The 16,260-nt window shown below is 39.0% G+C and overlaps 1 protein-coding gene across 1 annotated transcript; it reads left to right on the forward strand.

Annotated features, from left to right (window-relative positions):
* The first annotated feature begins 204 nt into the window (after positions 1 to 204).
* LOC5565963 (RNA-binding protein squid) lies at positions 205 to 1,345 on the forward strand. Its single transcript, XM_001650243.2, has one exon. It carries the CDS (start codon positions 356 to 358, stop codon positions 1,217 to 1,219), a length of 864 nt encoding a protein of 287 aa, XP_001650293.2. The 5' UTR covers positions 205 to 355; the 3' UTR covers positions 1,220 to 1,345.
* The last annotated feature ends 14,915 nt before the right edge of the window (positions 1,346 to 16,260 follow it).

Consider the following 16,260-nt stretch of genomic DNA (forward strand, 5'->3'; position numbering starts at 1 on the left):
TTGTCAGTTTTGCTTTGCAATGGAAAAACACGTGAACCGTATTAACGCCTACTAATTAGAAAACCGCTCCCTATACAGAAATTCGTTTGTTTTGAAGACCGTTGCAAACGAACAAACGAATACTACGAAAGATTCTACCTCTGTATCAGAATGCAGCCAAAAGATACCTCTATTTGCAACATTTTGACTACCCCAAAGAAGAAACCATTCGATTCTTCCTCTTCTCCGAAAAGTACCTACCTCTAACAAAAACAGCCTCTCGCCAAATATTCATCGCAGTTGACGGAGTGTAATTTACCGAACCACACACACGTTTGTGGGCTTAGTGGCAGCTTCGAATCGAGCGAAACAAGGAATGGCCGATACGCAACAGGACCAGGACATGAACCAGCAGGATATGGACAGCAACGGAAACCCAGGCCGGGACGATGACAGGAAACTGTTCGTCGGTGGACTGAGCAAGGAAACCACCGAGCAGGACCTGCGGAACCACTTCGGCCAGTACGGTGAGATCGAAAGTGTGAACGTCAAGACCGATCCCCAGACGGGCCGCTCACGAGGTTTTGCGTTCATCATCTTCAACAGTCCTGAGTCTATCGACAAGGTCGTGGCATTCGAAGACCATACCGTCAACGGCAAGAAGGTTGATCCGAAAAAGGCGAAAGCCAGACAGGGAAAGATCTTTGTCGGCGGCTTGAGTCCGGAAACCAGTGACGAGGAAGTGAAAACGTTCTTCGAACAGTTTGGAAACGTAGTGGAGATGGAGATGCCCTTCGATAAGATGAAGAACCAACGGAAGGGCTTCTGCTTCATTACGTACGACTCGGAAGCAGTGGTAACGGAACTCTTGAAGACGCCTAAGCAGACCGTGGGAGGCAAGGAAGTCGACGTGAAGCGAGCAACACCCAAGCCGGAAGGAATGCAGATGGGTGGCCGTGGATCGATGCGAGGATCGCCGCGTGGCATGCGTGGCGGTCGAGGCGGATTCGGCGGAATGAGAACCTACGGACAAGGCTGGGGCGGCGGACAAGGATTCGGCGGGGGATACAACCAAGGCGGTTTCGGAGGAGGATTCGGCGGTGGATACGGAGGAGGCAGCGGCAGTGGCGGCGGCTGGGGCTACGATAACTACGATTATTCCGGTTACGGTGGCGGCGGCTTCCAGGGCGGCAAACAACGAGGCGGCGGCGGAAACCGGCAGTACCAGAGGCCGTACTGAATCCCAACAGAGTGAAACTGTCTAATCCATATTTCCTTATTTGAGCGGAATAAAGAATATAATAAACAGAAAATCTAATATAATTGGTAGGATGTTAATGTAGCGAATAAATTCATAGCCCGAAAATCTTGGGTTGTCTCTTTTGTGGGAGGTTTTGAAATTGGAATCACGATCGACCTTCGTCAATCGTTCTGAAAATGTCGGAATGGGATGAATTAAATTTCGCTTCGTAATGCGGCGTTAATCACTATGATAGGCCTGCCAGTCAGCAATACCACCGTTGGCTAGACAGTGCAGAACCAAAAGATCCCCGCGCTTGTCTGTTTTCCGCGAGTGTCGTGTTTGTCTTCTTCGGGTTCATTAGCGACCGACTTTTGACCGTTTGAACTTTTTAATTTAGCATTCCTTCACTGCTCATGGCTCGATTTGCATGTTTGGGAGGCTTTGTTGTTACAGTCTTTTTAAACCTCCGGCACTCGTTACAACCGATCGAAGCAGGCCATTCAGCACGCGAGAATAAAACAAACCAAACCCGATCGAAGCAAGCATTGCGCTATGCCGACGAGCGGCAAACTGAAGGGAGGCAATGCGCCGCCTAATTGTGCGCGGCTCTTCCCGGTGCTTCCTTACGTAATTCCCAAATGGCATGACGAAATCGAAAGTTGCGGTCACACCGGATCGAATCTTTCGGTTCTACCGCGATCAATTAAAGGCGTGAGAAAATCTCACCCCCAGGTTGACTTCATACATCATTAAATTCTGAACCAGCTCCGTAGCCTTCGCGGTCTGATAAACACAACCGCGAGCCGGGATCCGAACTGGTCTTGTTTGCCTCCTCCCACGCTCTTGGAATAGCAACACATGGCACAGTAGGGTATCTTAGAAAATACAGCCATAGAGTTTAACAAAAATATTGTCTATAGTTTCCGTCAGATCGTTCCATGACATATATCAATTTTTAATGTAAATTTTCATATTTTGACGTTTTACGCAAATTCTCAAAAACAAAAAAATGAATTTAGTACTATACCATTTAATTCCACTAGAGTAAAGCCGTCTTCAGTGTCGTGTACTAGACTCGAAGTATATAATTTTTCAAATGATATGGTTTTTGGAAGCTTCTATTGAAGATCAAGTACCTTTAATGATTCCAACTTATTTCCGAAACAGTCCTTACTCGAAAGCGGATGAGCTTCGATGTCAAAACAATGTTTTCCTTTGGACGTATTCTAATCATAATTATAAATATTTTGTCTCATCTGTTTGTAATTTTTTGAATGAAATCGAGGAATAAAAATTTTAATAAAATTTGATGAAGTGTCGCGGAGCACTTGTTAAGGGTTCGCGGATTACCAAGTGTTTAGGGCAGTTAGATCTGAAAAAAAAAAAATATTCCTTACGAGCTGGGTCTATGAGTTTCCTAACTGTACCCTGGAATACCTACCTTAGGTTTTAGAAGGCTTCTCAGAATTTCAAAAGGATTCTTGAAGATGTCAAGACATTCTTAGCGGACCCTGGGAGTTTCTTGTGGGATCCTGCGAATTTATTAATACAGTCGACTCTCCACAACTCGATATTCTATAAGTCGATATACTCCTTAACTCGATGGATTTTAGGTCCCTTCTAAATTCAATACATCTTGCTCTCCATAAGTTGATATTTCTATAACTCGATATCTCCACCAGTGCTGGGAATGGTAATAGTAGTAGGCTTGAATTTTCGCGAAAATCACGTGGCTCTCCAGTACGATAGTTCAAACATTTGAATCTCATCAAGTAGCCTATGTTTGGTGCACGAATTTTCTAAATCATGAGTGTCATCGAAGGCTCTAAATGCGGGAAATGCAGCGGTAAATAGAACATTTTCCTACAGTAATTCTGGGTTGCCCTTTACAACGGGTGTTTTGCTATTTTCAAGGCTTTTTGCCTACAGCAGCGATAAGCGTGAGTTTCACTGGCTTTGCTGACTGTGATTGGCTTTGCTTGGCTACTGTAGCGTGAATTTCAAGATTTTTCCCAACCCTGATCTCCACTAGTCGATGTCACGTGAGAGGTAAATTTCTCTCCATAACTCGATATCTATTTTAAAATCCTTCTTATTTGGGGTAACTTGGTTTTATTCTTGGTTAGATGTGACTATATTCTTGCATATTGTAATAAAAGTTGAAAAACATGATAATAATAAAAAAATATTGTCAGTACAAATAACGTGATTTTTCCAGCATTTCGAAAAAAATGGTAAATAATAGTTTGTAAAACATTATCAACAAAATAATATTGCTTAATTTCAAAAGTGATCAAATATGTATTGGAAGTATTGTATATCGAGTTATGGAGAGTCGACTGTAGTTATTGGGGATGCTGAGTGGAATATGATAAATCATTAAAACTCTAAAGATCTTTTGGGCGTCCTATGAACTCCTGCCGGGATACTGTGGATTTTTAGTAGTATTTAGAGTATTTTTTGCGAAATCTTGGGTATGTTGAAAAAGTTTCCAGTGGAACTTAAGGAGTGGTAACTTGGGACAAAAAACTTTTGAAAACTTTCTAGAGAGACTTGAGAATTTTCACCAGTACCGCAGCGGAATCTAAAGATTTTAAATGATAATCTTAAAAATTCTAGCTATCCTTTCGGCAAATATAAACTCCTATTGGAATCCTACGCGAAATCCACTCCTAGTAAGATGTTTCAGAGTCCAGCGCGCTCCTCTAGTTTCCTTACGAGCACCTCAAGATTTATTTATTTTAACAAAAGTTTTGAAAGAGGGAAAAGTCTTTTGAGTGATTTTCATTAAAAATATTTCTCAAAGGGGCGCAAAACTTCTTCGAGCTCCTGAAGATTTCTTTCGAGCTCTTGAGGTTTCATATTAAGGTCCTGTAAATTTCCGTTGATTTCATAAGGTAGGTTTATAACATATATTAAGCTCAATTAAAAAAAACCTTTTAAACCTCATTTCAAATATATATTATAAGAAGCTTAATTGTGTATTCTACGGAATTACGGGCCGCATTAGATATAGTTGTTTATGTTTGCCCATTTGACTGCAGTAAATTATCGTATCAGAAACATAAATTATAGAAGCTATTCTAACTTACCGAATTTAGTCAAATTTTAGTTGAGGACCATAAAGTTAAGCTGATTTTTAAATGTTCAATAAATTAAAAAAAACTCTTGCAGTTTTGCAAAACCCAGAGCATCGTATTTTCTTGATAATACATCTTTGTGAAAATATAGTAGTCAACTTTCGTTCGTTGCACTAAACCTGTAGCTCACCTAATGAAAGACTTTCACTAATCGGGCTGAGTCTTCAGCTGTTAAAATATCAAATACAATAGAAATTCAGAGCTACTAACATTAGTAAATTGAGCTGTATATCAAAAAGTGAAGTTTGTCTTGGTTTAAATGGGCGTCATTGATTTCGAAATTTTTGAAAGCAGCTTTTTCGTTCAAAATTAAGAAAACTTACAGAAAAATGTGTTCACTGTATTATATTCTCCAACCGAAACACAGTGAACACATTTTTAACAAATAATTTTTAGTTTTGGACAGAAAAACTGGTTTTGAAGTTTTGATGATGACGATGATTACGATGACGGAGCGTTGAACGTTAAAGCACACCGAACTGGAGTCCAATTTAAACGATATTCACCCAAAGATAGTGCAACGATCGAATTTCGGTGGTCATTTGGCATAAAGTCGTTTGGTATAACGGTCAAGTCGTTTAGCATAATGAGTCTGAAACCAAGGATTTCTTAAGATTACATTCGTTTTTACGTTTCAATTGAATCCCTCTGACGACATCAGGCTTATTTTGGAGTCAATTGATACAAAATGACACTTTATTTAACAATCAAATGCTCTTGATTAAACTAAAGCATATTAGGCAAGTTGTTGCCAATAGAATTTCATTATTTATCCTCAAATTACACTTTTTTTTAAATATTATTCTTCTTTTGAGTTCCGCTATTGAAATAATTTTTTGCACTTATGATTTTGATATATTTAGCACAAATGTACCCTTCTTTCAAACATTGGATGTTCTTCCTAAATATAACGTAACCACTGTAACATCAAATTATTTAAAATTTAAATAAATTTCACCTTCTTTTATACATAGGCTTTCTTTCAATTGTTGATGTCTTTTCGTTTTAGTTTGACGCAATAATCATTGGCGTTCAATCTTCTATTGTTTTAATCATAAATTTTTCCTTCTATTAATAATAGGCTGTTCTTTATATTTATACTGCTATAAGATAAAATTGAGTGAAGCTAATTGTTAACCATTTTTATATTTTGCTATTTTATCAATTCTTGCAAGCTGTGCTGTTAGAATGATCATTACTTTAAAACCTGCAAATATGTCTATATATTAAGAAATCAATCACATGATTTTGATGATTAGGAGTTGTGCTGGAGAAATATTGACCACTTTTTGATTGATGGAAGGCACTTCTCGGACATTATCGACGTCAGAACCTATCGGGGCGCAAACATCGATTCGGACCGCTACCTTGTGACGGTTACAGTGCGCCAAAAACTTTCCATTGTGAACAACATTCGGTACCGACGTCCGCCACAGTACAATCTGGAACGACTCAAGATACCCGAAGTCACAACTGATTACGCGCAAAGCCTTGAAGCAGCACTGCCGGAAGAGGGAGAGTTCACCGAAGACCCTCTTGAGGACTGCTGGAGTTATGTCAAAGCAACCATTAACAACGCAGCGGAAGGTGCCATAGGGTTCATGGAAGGAACATGAGGCATGTTCGTCCACCGGTGTGGTGCGGTATGATGCACCCCGGTGGCTTGTTGTTGGTCACAACAACGCTAATAAGACCGGTAGTCCTCTACGGACATGAGACGTGGACAATGCTCAAAGAGGACCTGCAAGCGCTAGGAGTTTTTGAACGACGTGTGCTTAGGACGATCTTCGGCGGAGTATGTGAGAACGGCATATGGAGGAGAAGAATGAACCACTAGCTTGCGCAACTTTACGGTGAACCCAGAATCCAGAAAGTCGTCAAAGCTGGAAGGGTACGATGAGCGGGACACGTTGTGAGAATGCCGGACAACAATCCCGCAAAAATGGTGTTCACCTCGAATCCGGCCGGTACAAGACGAAGAGGAGCGCAACGAGCTAGGTGGTTTGACCAAGTGGAGCAGGATCTTGGTAGTGTGTGGCGATCGAGAAACTGGAGGTTAGCAGCCATGGATCGAGTTAGTTGGCGTAACATTGTGGCGCAGGTTTTTTTTTTTTTTTTTTAAGTGAAAAATATTATTTCAATCACAATTTTTTCCTTCTTCCGATAATAGACGGTGTTTTTGACTTACACTTCCAAAACTGAAATTATTATTGAAGCGTTCAAAAGTTTTGCCAAAAATATTTTCTTTTAAAAATATGTTGTTCATTTCAGTTATGTTGTGAGAAGAATTTTTTTTTTCCTTTCAATTTAACAATTTAAACGAAAAATAATCTGCTTTCGTAAATAGGCTATTTTTGCATTTTACTGCAACAATAGATCTTTGGATTAGAGTTTTCAATATTTTGTAAATAAGTTTTCCCTTCTTTTACCAAGTAATTTTCATCAAATGTTACGTCTCAACTGGGACAGAGCTTGATCCGCAGTGAAATGTTAACTGCCAACTTTCTTTGCTAGTTTAGTATTTTCAAAATTATATCACAATAAGCTAAAAGATACTCTATGATCTGGGATACAGAGAAAATTATTATTACAAAAATATTTTCCAGTTTAGTTACGTTCTCTAATGCGGCAACCAGGAATTGAACCCAGAACTTCGCGATCGATAGGCCCGTGCGTACACCACGCGCCTATAGCCGCCTTGATGGTTGGTGATGCTAAAACGATACATACATAAGGCAAAATATATGAATTTCGATAGTCTAGTTCACAGCGTTAACAGAAATCGGCTTCAAAGTGCACTATTCCATAGTCTCGACATAACATGATTTCACAAGGATGATGTAACAACATTCTCATAATGTTTTAAATCAATTATTGACGATTGCACGAATTTTTATATTCTAATGAAATTTTTCATGTGCTATAGACAATTTGCACACTCACTAACATCAGCAGGCGTATGCCTCGAAAGCTATGACGTTTCAAAATAATTCCAAGCAATGAAATAGATTGCATGAAAACTACTTTTTAGCTATGTTCATTAGAAAGTAACCAGCATTGGTTTAGAAAAGTGTCTACCGTATTGCCAGCTACACCCCACAAACAAACTTAATTTCCCCTGTCCCTTTTCCTGGGTTCATAAAATCGCGAACGGCAACCAATAGCCAGCAGCTGTAATGGGGATGGGCACATTTTTTGTGAAGATATTATCTGATGATCCACAAGCATCATCTAAATCGTCTTCGGAATCATAGCCGTTTCCGCAGATGCAGGACGTAATCGATTAGCGATTCAGCATTCCTTCTAGCGGAAGAACTTTTAGCAACTTGATTCTCGTCGCCGTCCAACGGCTCACCCATCTATTTCACGTTGAGGATCGAACTTAACTAGTCATCTAGAGGTTTACCGGGTATACATTCTGCACAAGCCATTTTCTTTGGGGCATATCTGGCAATGTGCAGATTGCATTCCTGGACCGAGTAAATTTAGTTCATCAGTTGAAATGTTATGCTAACCATTCTCCAAATCAAAACAAAGACGAAAAAAGTTAGTATCAAAGCATGCTGTCAAACTCTAAAGAACGTGGATGTGTGAGGTGTGCAAATGTTCACTGTGCAAATATTTTCTGCACAATGGACCAGTTCACGAGTTCACTACTTTGACGTTTGAGAGGTGCCGAATTCACTCGTTGCCATGGTCACGTAAATAACACGGCACCGCTCAAATGTCAAATAGTGAACTCGTGCATCGGTCCATAGTCTAATAAGGTGCGAAATGCTCAATATTTAAATATAAAATTTGAAAAAAATGGGTTAAAATTTTGGCACGATTCCGTTTTAGGCAACTGAAAATTTCGGCTTCGTTGCCACAAACGGAATCCCACTGAATTTCATTCTAAGGTTAGCACCATGACTTTTCGAACCCCGATATTTTGGGACACTCTAACGGCACAGTCACCGTAATGAGGAGCGAAGGAGGCAGTGGCCTGACGTGGCGTGGGGCGTTATGCGACATACCTAACAACAATCGAAGCAACCTACTCCGAGTCGTCGACGACGGCGACGACCTGTTGACAACGGCGATGATCAATGTTTTCGCGACTCGGAGGAAAATTGAGGCAAACGGAAAAGAAAATATTTATTGCCATTGTCAAATGGTTGTGTGTTGCCCCCGAGAGAGCTGTCTGTTCTTGTCTATTGTCTTCCTTGCCTTGCCGCCGAAGAGCTCCGGAAGGGGATCTGCGAGTACGGAAGAGGCCAAAGAAACCGGCCGCAATCTGGGTCTGACGTGAGGCGGTGAGAGCAACTCTTATTCATACTTTTCAGCATATCTACCGACTTAATCTGTATTTATTGCTATTATGGCATCATTGATGTTTCATTATGTATTATTTATTGCCGGTTAGGTAGGTATTTATTTCGTTTGACATTTCGAGCGTGTAAGTCGTAAGGGCGGCTGCTCCCGCGGCAGCTAGTTACCTGGAGGGAAGGGTTTTGCTACGATTTTTTGTTGTCAACTTTGTTGTCAGGTGTGGAAGTAGGCTGTGATTGCTACAGATGGGGGCAGAGGCATGGCAGCTGTGCTTCATTTACTCTTATTTTAAAAATATACCCATCAGAACTATGAACGCCTGTTTACCTATTGAGTTGCTCTACAACTCGGGCCCATTTGAAAAAAAAAAAAAAAAATTATTAGACACTACAGTAAGGACCCGATTTTGTCAGCCCCTCGATGAATTTTAGGCTGACAAAATGGGGAACCTGACAAAATCGGGTCATTTTATTTTGTTCCTGTTTTTCAAATTTTTATGTGTTACATGGTTACATAGACTTTTAAGAGGCCGATGGACATGGGCGTAGCTAGTTTTTTTTTATCAGGGGCTCCCCTCTCCCTTATATTGGTAATATCGATTTTTAACACTTAATAAAAGGCATTGTCATTGCTCCCTCTGGCTACGCACATAAGTGCACGACATCAAACATCATCATCAATTTAAATGTAAACGTGGTAGAACATGACGATTACAATTTTTCGACAAATTTAAAATAGGCTGACAAAATCGGGTCAAAAAGCTGACAAAATCGGGGGTAGACAAAATCGGGGGCAGACATAATCGGGGGCTGACAAAATCGGGTCAGTACTGTATTTTGAGTTACCTACGCTGCCGTGAATAGCAAGTCAGTCCCATCTACATTTTTGTCAAAATTGAGTTGAGTTCAGTTTTCAACATATCTTCCAATGCTCTTTCAGCTGCCATAATGAGATAATGAGATTTGTTCAGAAAAAGTAGGAAAAAACAGAAAGTCAAATTATCCCATGATGAAAAGTAATCGCATATCAGTCCCACTACAGATTTCCGCCCCGTGTAACACAGAAATGAATTGTGTTTTGATCATCTTTATATTTTTCTAAGTAAGATATCTTAGTGAAAAGCAAATTCTGAATGTTCCATTAAGATTGTATTGAGCATTTTGCACCTTATTAGACTACTGTGCAGAACATTTTTGCACAGTGAACATTTGCACACCTCACACATCCACGTACTTTTGAGTTTGACAGCATGCTTTGATACTAACTTTTTTCGTCTTTGTTTTGATTTGGGGGAATGATTAGCATTACTTTTCAACCTGAGATTTTCATCCGATGAACTAAATTTTCTTGGTCCAGGAATGCAACACCGATATACCTCTAGATGACCAGTTAAGTTCGATCCTCAACGTGGAATAGTTGGGTGAGCCGTTGGACAGCGATCAGTTGCTAAAAATTCTTCCTCTAGGAGGAATGCTGAATCGCTAATCGATTACGTCCTGCATCTACTCTGATTCCGAAGACGATTTAGATGATGCTATCATTGTGGATCCATCAGACAAAACCTTCACAAAGAAAAAAAAAATATGCCCATCCCCATACAGCTGCTGACTATTGGCTGTCTTTCGCGATTTCAAGAACTCAGGAAAAGGGACAAGGGAAAAGAAGTTTGTTAGTGGGGTGTAGCTGGCAATACTGGTTACTTTCTAATAAACATAACTAAAAAGATGTTTTCATGCAATCTATTTCACTGCTTGGAATCTTTTTGAAACGTCATAAATAGCTTTCGAGGCATACGCCTGCTGGTGTTAGTGAGTGTGTATCTAGCACATGAACAATTTCATAAGAATCTAAAAATTCGTGCAATGGTCAATATTATGTTACAATCCTCTGGAATTTTTTGAATATTCGTATGGAAAAGGAGTTTGGAAACATCACACCCCATTTTCTCAATGCCTAGTTTTTACAGATGGGACTGACTTGCGATTCACGGCAGTACGCCCTTTTAAAGCTGAATATTCCTTGCGGCTCATGAATTTTTCGAAATTGGTGAAGAAATTTTCAACGGCAAGCTTAATCTGAAATGATATTTCTTTTCATATTCATATTTGAAATGACATGGATTTTCATATTCATATTCATACTGCGATCAAAAAATAATGTTTTACTTGTCCATTTCTGGAAAGGAATTTTTCACGCATCGGGATACGCGCTTACGCTTCTTTTCAGGTGCATAGTCCTAATAAAGGCGTAACCATCAAATTCCATGATTTTCAGTATTTCGACATTGAATTTCAATACAAACTATCAATCGACAGCTAATGTTTTCAATCACATGAAATAATTTAATCATGTGAAGAATTTGCATAATTATATCTTTATTAACAGACTCATGCGTTATGAGGCAATTCGGATCCAATTGAAATTATAATTATATGCCAAACCGGTTCAAACCATAAAAAATTAATTTTGAAGAATCCAGCTTTTTACGCTGGCTTTAAAAAACAAGGGATGATTCGATTTTGACATTTCTTGCTCACCTAATTTATAGCTAAATTAAAGCTGGCCATAATCTGCGTTAATTGATTGAATTGTCAAAAATTTTCACAAAATTTGCTATGGACCTATGCACGGGTTCATTATTTGACGTTTTAGCGGTGCCGTGTTATTTATGTGACCATGGAAACTAATGAATTCGGCACCGCTCAAACGTCAAATTGGTCCATGGATTTGGCCGTTTTTACGCATTTATCGATTATATTCATTTTTACAGTATTTTAAGTATATCGTTTAAATTTTATTTCATATTTTAGGTTAGCATGTGGAAAAGTGACTGGTGCTGATGAATTTAATGAGATCGTTGCCCCAATGAATGGATTCCTAGAGTAGGGAAACTATTGCAGAAGAGTGATTTTGCTGGGAGCCCGCCTTGATCTTCCAAAATTAATTTCGAAGAAAATGATGCAGTTTCCGAGTAAAGGCTCCCCCAAATCAACGCTATTTTATACGGCGACAGTGACAAAAAATCGCCGCCATTTCGCTGCAGTTTTATGAGCGTGTCTAAGCCACAGCTACGCGATTTTGCAGCGATTTTCGTCTCTGTGGTCTGGATGGTTCCATATAAGAGTGCTTGCAGCGACAAAACAGCGAAATGCTATCGCTGAAAAAAAAAATCGGGTTGACTTGGGGGAGCGTTAATATTTGCCAAATTCTGTCCCTACAGAAGCAGCTCTTACTATAGACAATAATAATTTTAATAGGTGGTTGCAGCCGTATCCAAAACGTCAGAAACTGGTAATTGACTCCTTTCACCCTGTGATATAATCATGAGGACTTCATACTTATAAAGTCAAACCTTATTTAAAATGGAATGATGTAATATTATAATGAATCTTTTTTTACTGAAAATCTCATTCTGAACTCAATGCTAATCATACTTTTGAAGAGGTTTTTGGGAAATCTAATATGATCAGGCCTATAGAATTAATCGGTCATCACAAAACCTTAGAATTCGGCAGAGCAAACGGTGCTGACGAGAAAACAGTTATGTCAGAAGCAATGAAGATAATTGCCAAGATATATAATTTCTTATCTATTAATTTTTTTCGACATTCTTCTCTACATCCCTGAGATCCCCCTCACAATGACCCGATTGTAGAAAGCAGATTTACGGTTTGTTCTCCAGCTGGTGGCAAATAGCTAATCGATCATTAAGAATTTGGCTCTGCAAAGCGTCACTCAAAATTTGTAGCTCTGGCTAATATTACCTCCAACTCCTTGTTTAGCTGAAATAGATTGCAAAGGTTAAAACATGATTAAAAGGTTCCTACTCAAACAGTCTGAATACACAATTTATAAATTCTCACATTGAAACGTCAACAAATAAAAATATCCTCCAACACAAAGCTTGCTTTGACTTATCTATAAAAATTATAGTGTAGGCCAAGGTATCTAGAAGGGAGGTAGCTCAATGTGTCAGATTTCCTATACCGCCATTTTGAAATGCCAAGTGACAGCTGGCTAGTTTGTTTTGATTGTTTGGATATCAGATGCATGGCGTGACAAAGTAGGTATAGAGTGTTTCTTTCACACCCACATCTGTGTGGTATACGCGGCAAAGTATCTGAATTTACTTCACTGTGTAATGCACTGATAGAAGAATGACTTAACTTACGAGATAAAGTTACAAGAATACAACCGCCATCGTCAGACGGCGGCACCGTGGCTCATCCTCTCTTTCATCGGTAGACCATCGGTGGTGGGTGGCTCTCACCCGCTGCACTATTCGAAATTTTCACATTTACATGCATTACATGCAATTGTAAACCAATTTTTCAAATAATCTGCTTTTCTTCGACACAAAACACCGGAATACTACATTAAAGACAAAAATTTGATTCGCGACAAAATGCTGGAGAAAATTTTCACTTCACTGTGTTTATGTTTGTTGGAATAAACATTCCCTAACAACCCCATAGAAACGGTTGAGTACACAAACCCGCCAGCTAGCCAACTCGCCAGCTGTCACTTCCGCCTTCCCCGCAGCTAACTACACCGCGCACCCACTGACTGCTAAGATCGGTAAACCTGTCATTATAATAATCTTGGTGTAGGCCTAAGACAAGACGTGACAGGTCAAAGTACAAAAACGAAACCAATTGCCTGTCAAAAAAGACCACTTCTCATTGGTCGTTTTGGCAAAGGCCTACTTTCACATCGTTGAGTTGGATTGCAACAGGGCACTTTGTTGCTAGCCCGGCCGTGTTGCTAGTTCATAGATGTAAGTTTCCATCAAAAGTTTGGAAATTTTTGATGGAATCTTTTTGTTTCAAATGTATTTATATTCGTATTAAGTTCAAAGCATGTGCTCCTACAATACCAAGATAATTTAAGAATACCTGATTAAGACCAATATAAATGAAATTGTTTCAATTCTTTCTAAAATTTCACCGGTTTTGAATTTTAAACTGATTTTTTAAAAACATAGCATCCTCTATAGCAATAAATGGATGAAGCGTGCAAGAAACAATCAAATTAGGAGCCTTCTTGATATTTGAATTTGTTCACAAGGTTTGCCTTAAAAGGATACTGGTAACACTGGCTTCTGTATCGTCAAGGTTAGCGACTGAAAAACAACGAGGCAATCTTAGTTGAGCTGTCACGTCCTGTCCTAGGTGTAGGCAAGCAATTTAGGGGGTGATTCAAATTTTATGGCATGTTAGCGTAAAAAGCTGGATATAAGTTTTTGAGTTTACATCATATTACAAAGGGTTTGTGCACCTAAATCCAAAATTAAACCCTCTATAACTCGATATTAAAGAGATCATCGGGTTAGGGAGGTATCGAGTTATAGTACACGAAACCAGTGTTGACGTGATTCATGTGACCATCGAGTTAGCAATTAAAACTAACTTGTACTATGGTTCTCTAACTGGATATCAAAATACGAAATATCGAGTAAGGGTGAACTTACAATAGTTGTATCCAATTTTGTAGAAAAAAATCTATCCAGTTTTTAACGATCGCTATAAAACAATGAGGGGTTGTTAACATTTGATATATCTTGCCTACCGATTTTATAGCTGTGTCTTAGTAGGCTGTTATCTAGGATTGTTGATTCAAATGTCAATTTTTTTCAGCGATCGGTTTCTCGTTTTGTTCGTTTTAATAATGCTTTTCATTTTTAGGTGCCTTCAAAAATACATGTCTATTCTTCAAGCTCAGTTGTGGAATTTGAAGTCAGTCTACGACTCGATGTATTCAAGGTACAAATTAGAATAACGAGCGAAACTAAGGCCACTTTGTATCAAGTCTTTCCGGTGTAAGAAAATCTAGTCCGGCACGTCAACTCTAGTGTAGTTTTCATATAAAAATCACGAACCTACATCTAGTAAAGTAAAAGTTTTTGGATTGTCAAGAGGGATTTGGTTCAATTCTCTAGGTCGGTTAAAAGTCTGTTGAAATTTTGAATATCATACAGTGTGATCCATGCACTTTTATTCACAGCATTGAAATACGCAAGTAAATGAAATAAAATATACAACTTTCCGTCGAGCTATAAGAACAAACTCATTTGCTTTGCTTTAGAGAGAGTTTAATTCCCTAGAATACGTATAATATTTGATTACTAAAAAATATAGTGTTTGTCTTATAACTTACGGTGAAAGACTATGATTACGCCCAAAAACGTAGCAGAACCTCAACAAATTCCAATATACATTATTGGACACGTCTATCTTATCGAGTACCCAACAAAAGTGAAAAGTATACTTTAGTTATTATAGTTTTCGTCAGACGTAATCCTCTTTGAGCCTAAGGTCACGATTTAGATCACCAGTAGGGGTCTAAATGTCCACCACTAAAGACGACCGAAGCTTTGAACATCCATTTCCAACTCATGTCATTTCCCTTAAATAAAGCTGAGTTGTTCCGAAACCTTGATTCCGCTGAAATAAAGATTATTTTGTTCAAAATCATTCGATAAATTAAATACAAATTGAACAAACTATCGAACGCTAAAATAAGTAGACATTTTCTATGTTTTCGTAAATTTTCCGGTCAGGCCCAGCTTGCTGTGATGCTGCCATAATAAATTATGGTGTACGCAGCATAAGTCAAATAGGGGTGATTCAAAATTTTATGGCAGCCAAGCGTAAAAAGCTGGATATGTTGGGTCCATAAATCTGGTTTACCGTGTATCATTTTTAAGTAACAGTTTGGAATTAATTATAAGTGGCGTATGGTAACGGCAAGAACAAAAATTTAGGGCAAAACAGTAGAACTCGTGAAAAAAAGTGTGGTACATCAGTAGCTCAGTGAAGATGTCTTTTTGGTTGAAAAGTTTCTTCAAACTGGATCAGGAATCGAACCCACACTCCGTAGCGCAATACGACTAAATGACTGACATCTCTAGCCGCACGGCTACGAAGCCCACATGGAGATGGGCACAATAACTATGATAAGTGACTTTTTTAAAAATACAAGCTATTTTTTTCAAATCTGAATAATTTTGCAAATATTTTTCAGGATTGTTAATTTGAAAGCAACGTCTTGTGTCTTCTTCTTTAAATTTTTGTGTCTTCATCAACAAAAATTGTAAAGGAACGATACCTATCAGTTTTGCATAATGATTTAAATTTCTATTACCAATCAGGACCTGTCAACCTCCAGTAATCTGTTAACCACAGGAGGGGAAACCGGTGCAGAGGCTCCCAAGCAATTATCCCTATTTGGGACATTTGCTGCGACTGGGATACCCTCATCCCCTCGGGCGGTAATCGGCGCAGCAATCGAAGCCCATAATTTCATCGACAATTCTATTGTTTAGTCACATTTAGTGATAAATTAGCACAGTTGGCATTGGCTGTTTGTCGGAGGATTTGGATGAGGAGTAGGCCGGGAGCTAACGCAACGACATCAAACGCCATGCTTGCTGTGTTTTATTTCGTGTTTTGCTTCTTTTTTTTCCGGTACGTCTTCCGTGCCGACGACGTGTCGAGTGTGAGCTATTTGTAACCATGGTAAAATATATGTACTCCCGGGAACGTTTGCTAAGCACTTTGAACAAGCGTGGTGAGTAATGAACGTTGG

Source organism: Aedes aegypti, chromosome 1, assembly GCF_002204515.2.
Source record: "Aedes aegypti strain LVP_AGWG chromosome 1, AaegL5.0 Primary Assembly, whole genome shotgun sequence".
Classification (NCBI taxonomy): domain Eukaryota; kingdom Metazoa; phylum Arthropoda; class Insecta; order Diptera; family Culicidae; genus Aedes; species Aedes aegypti.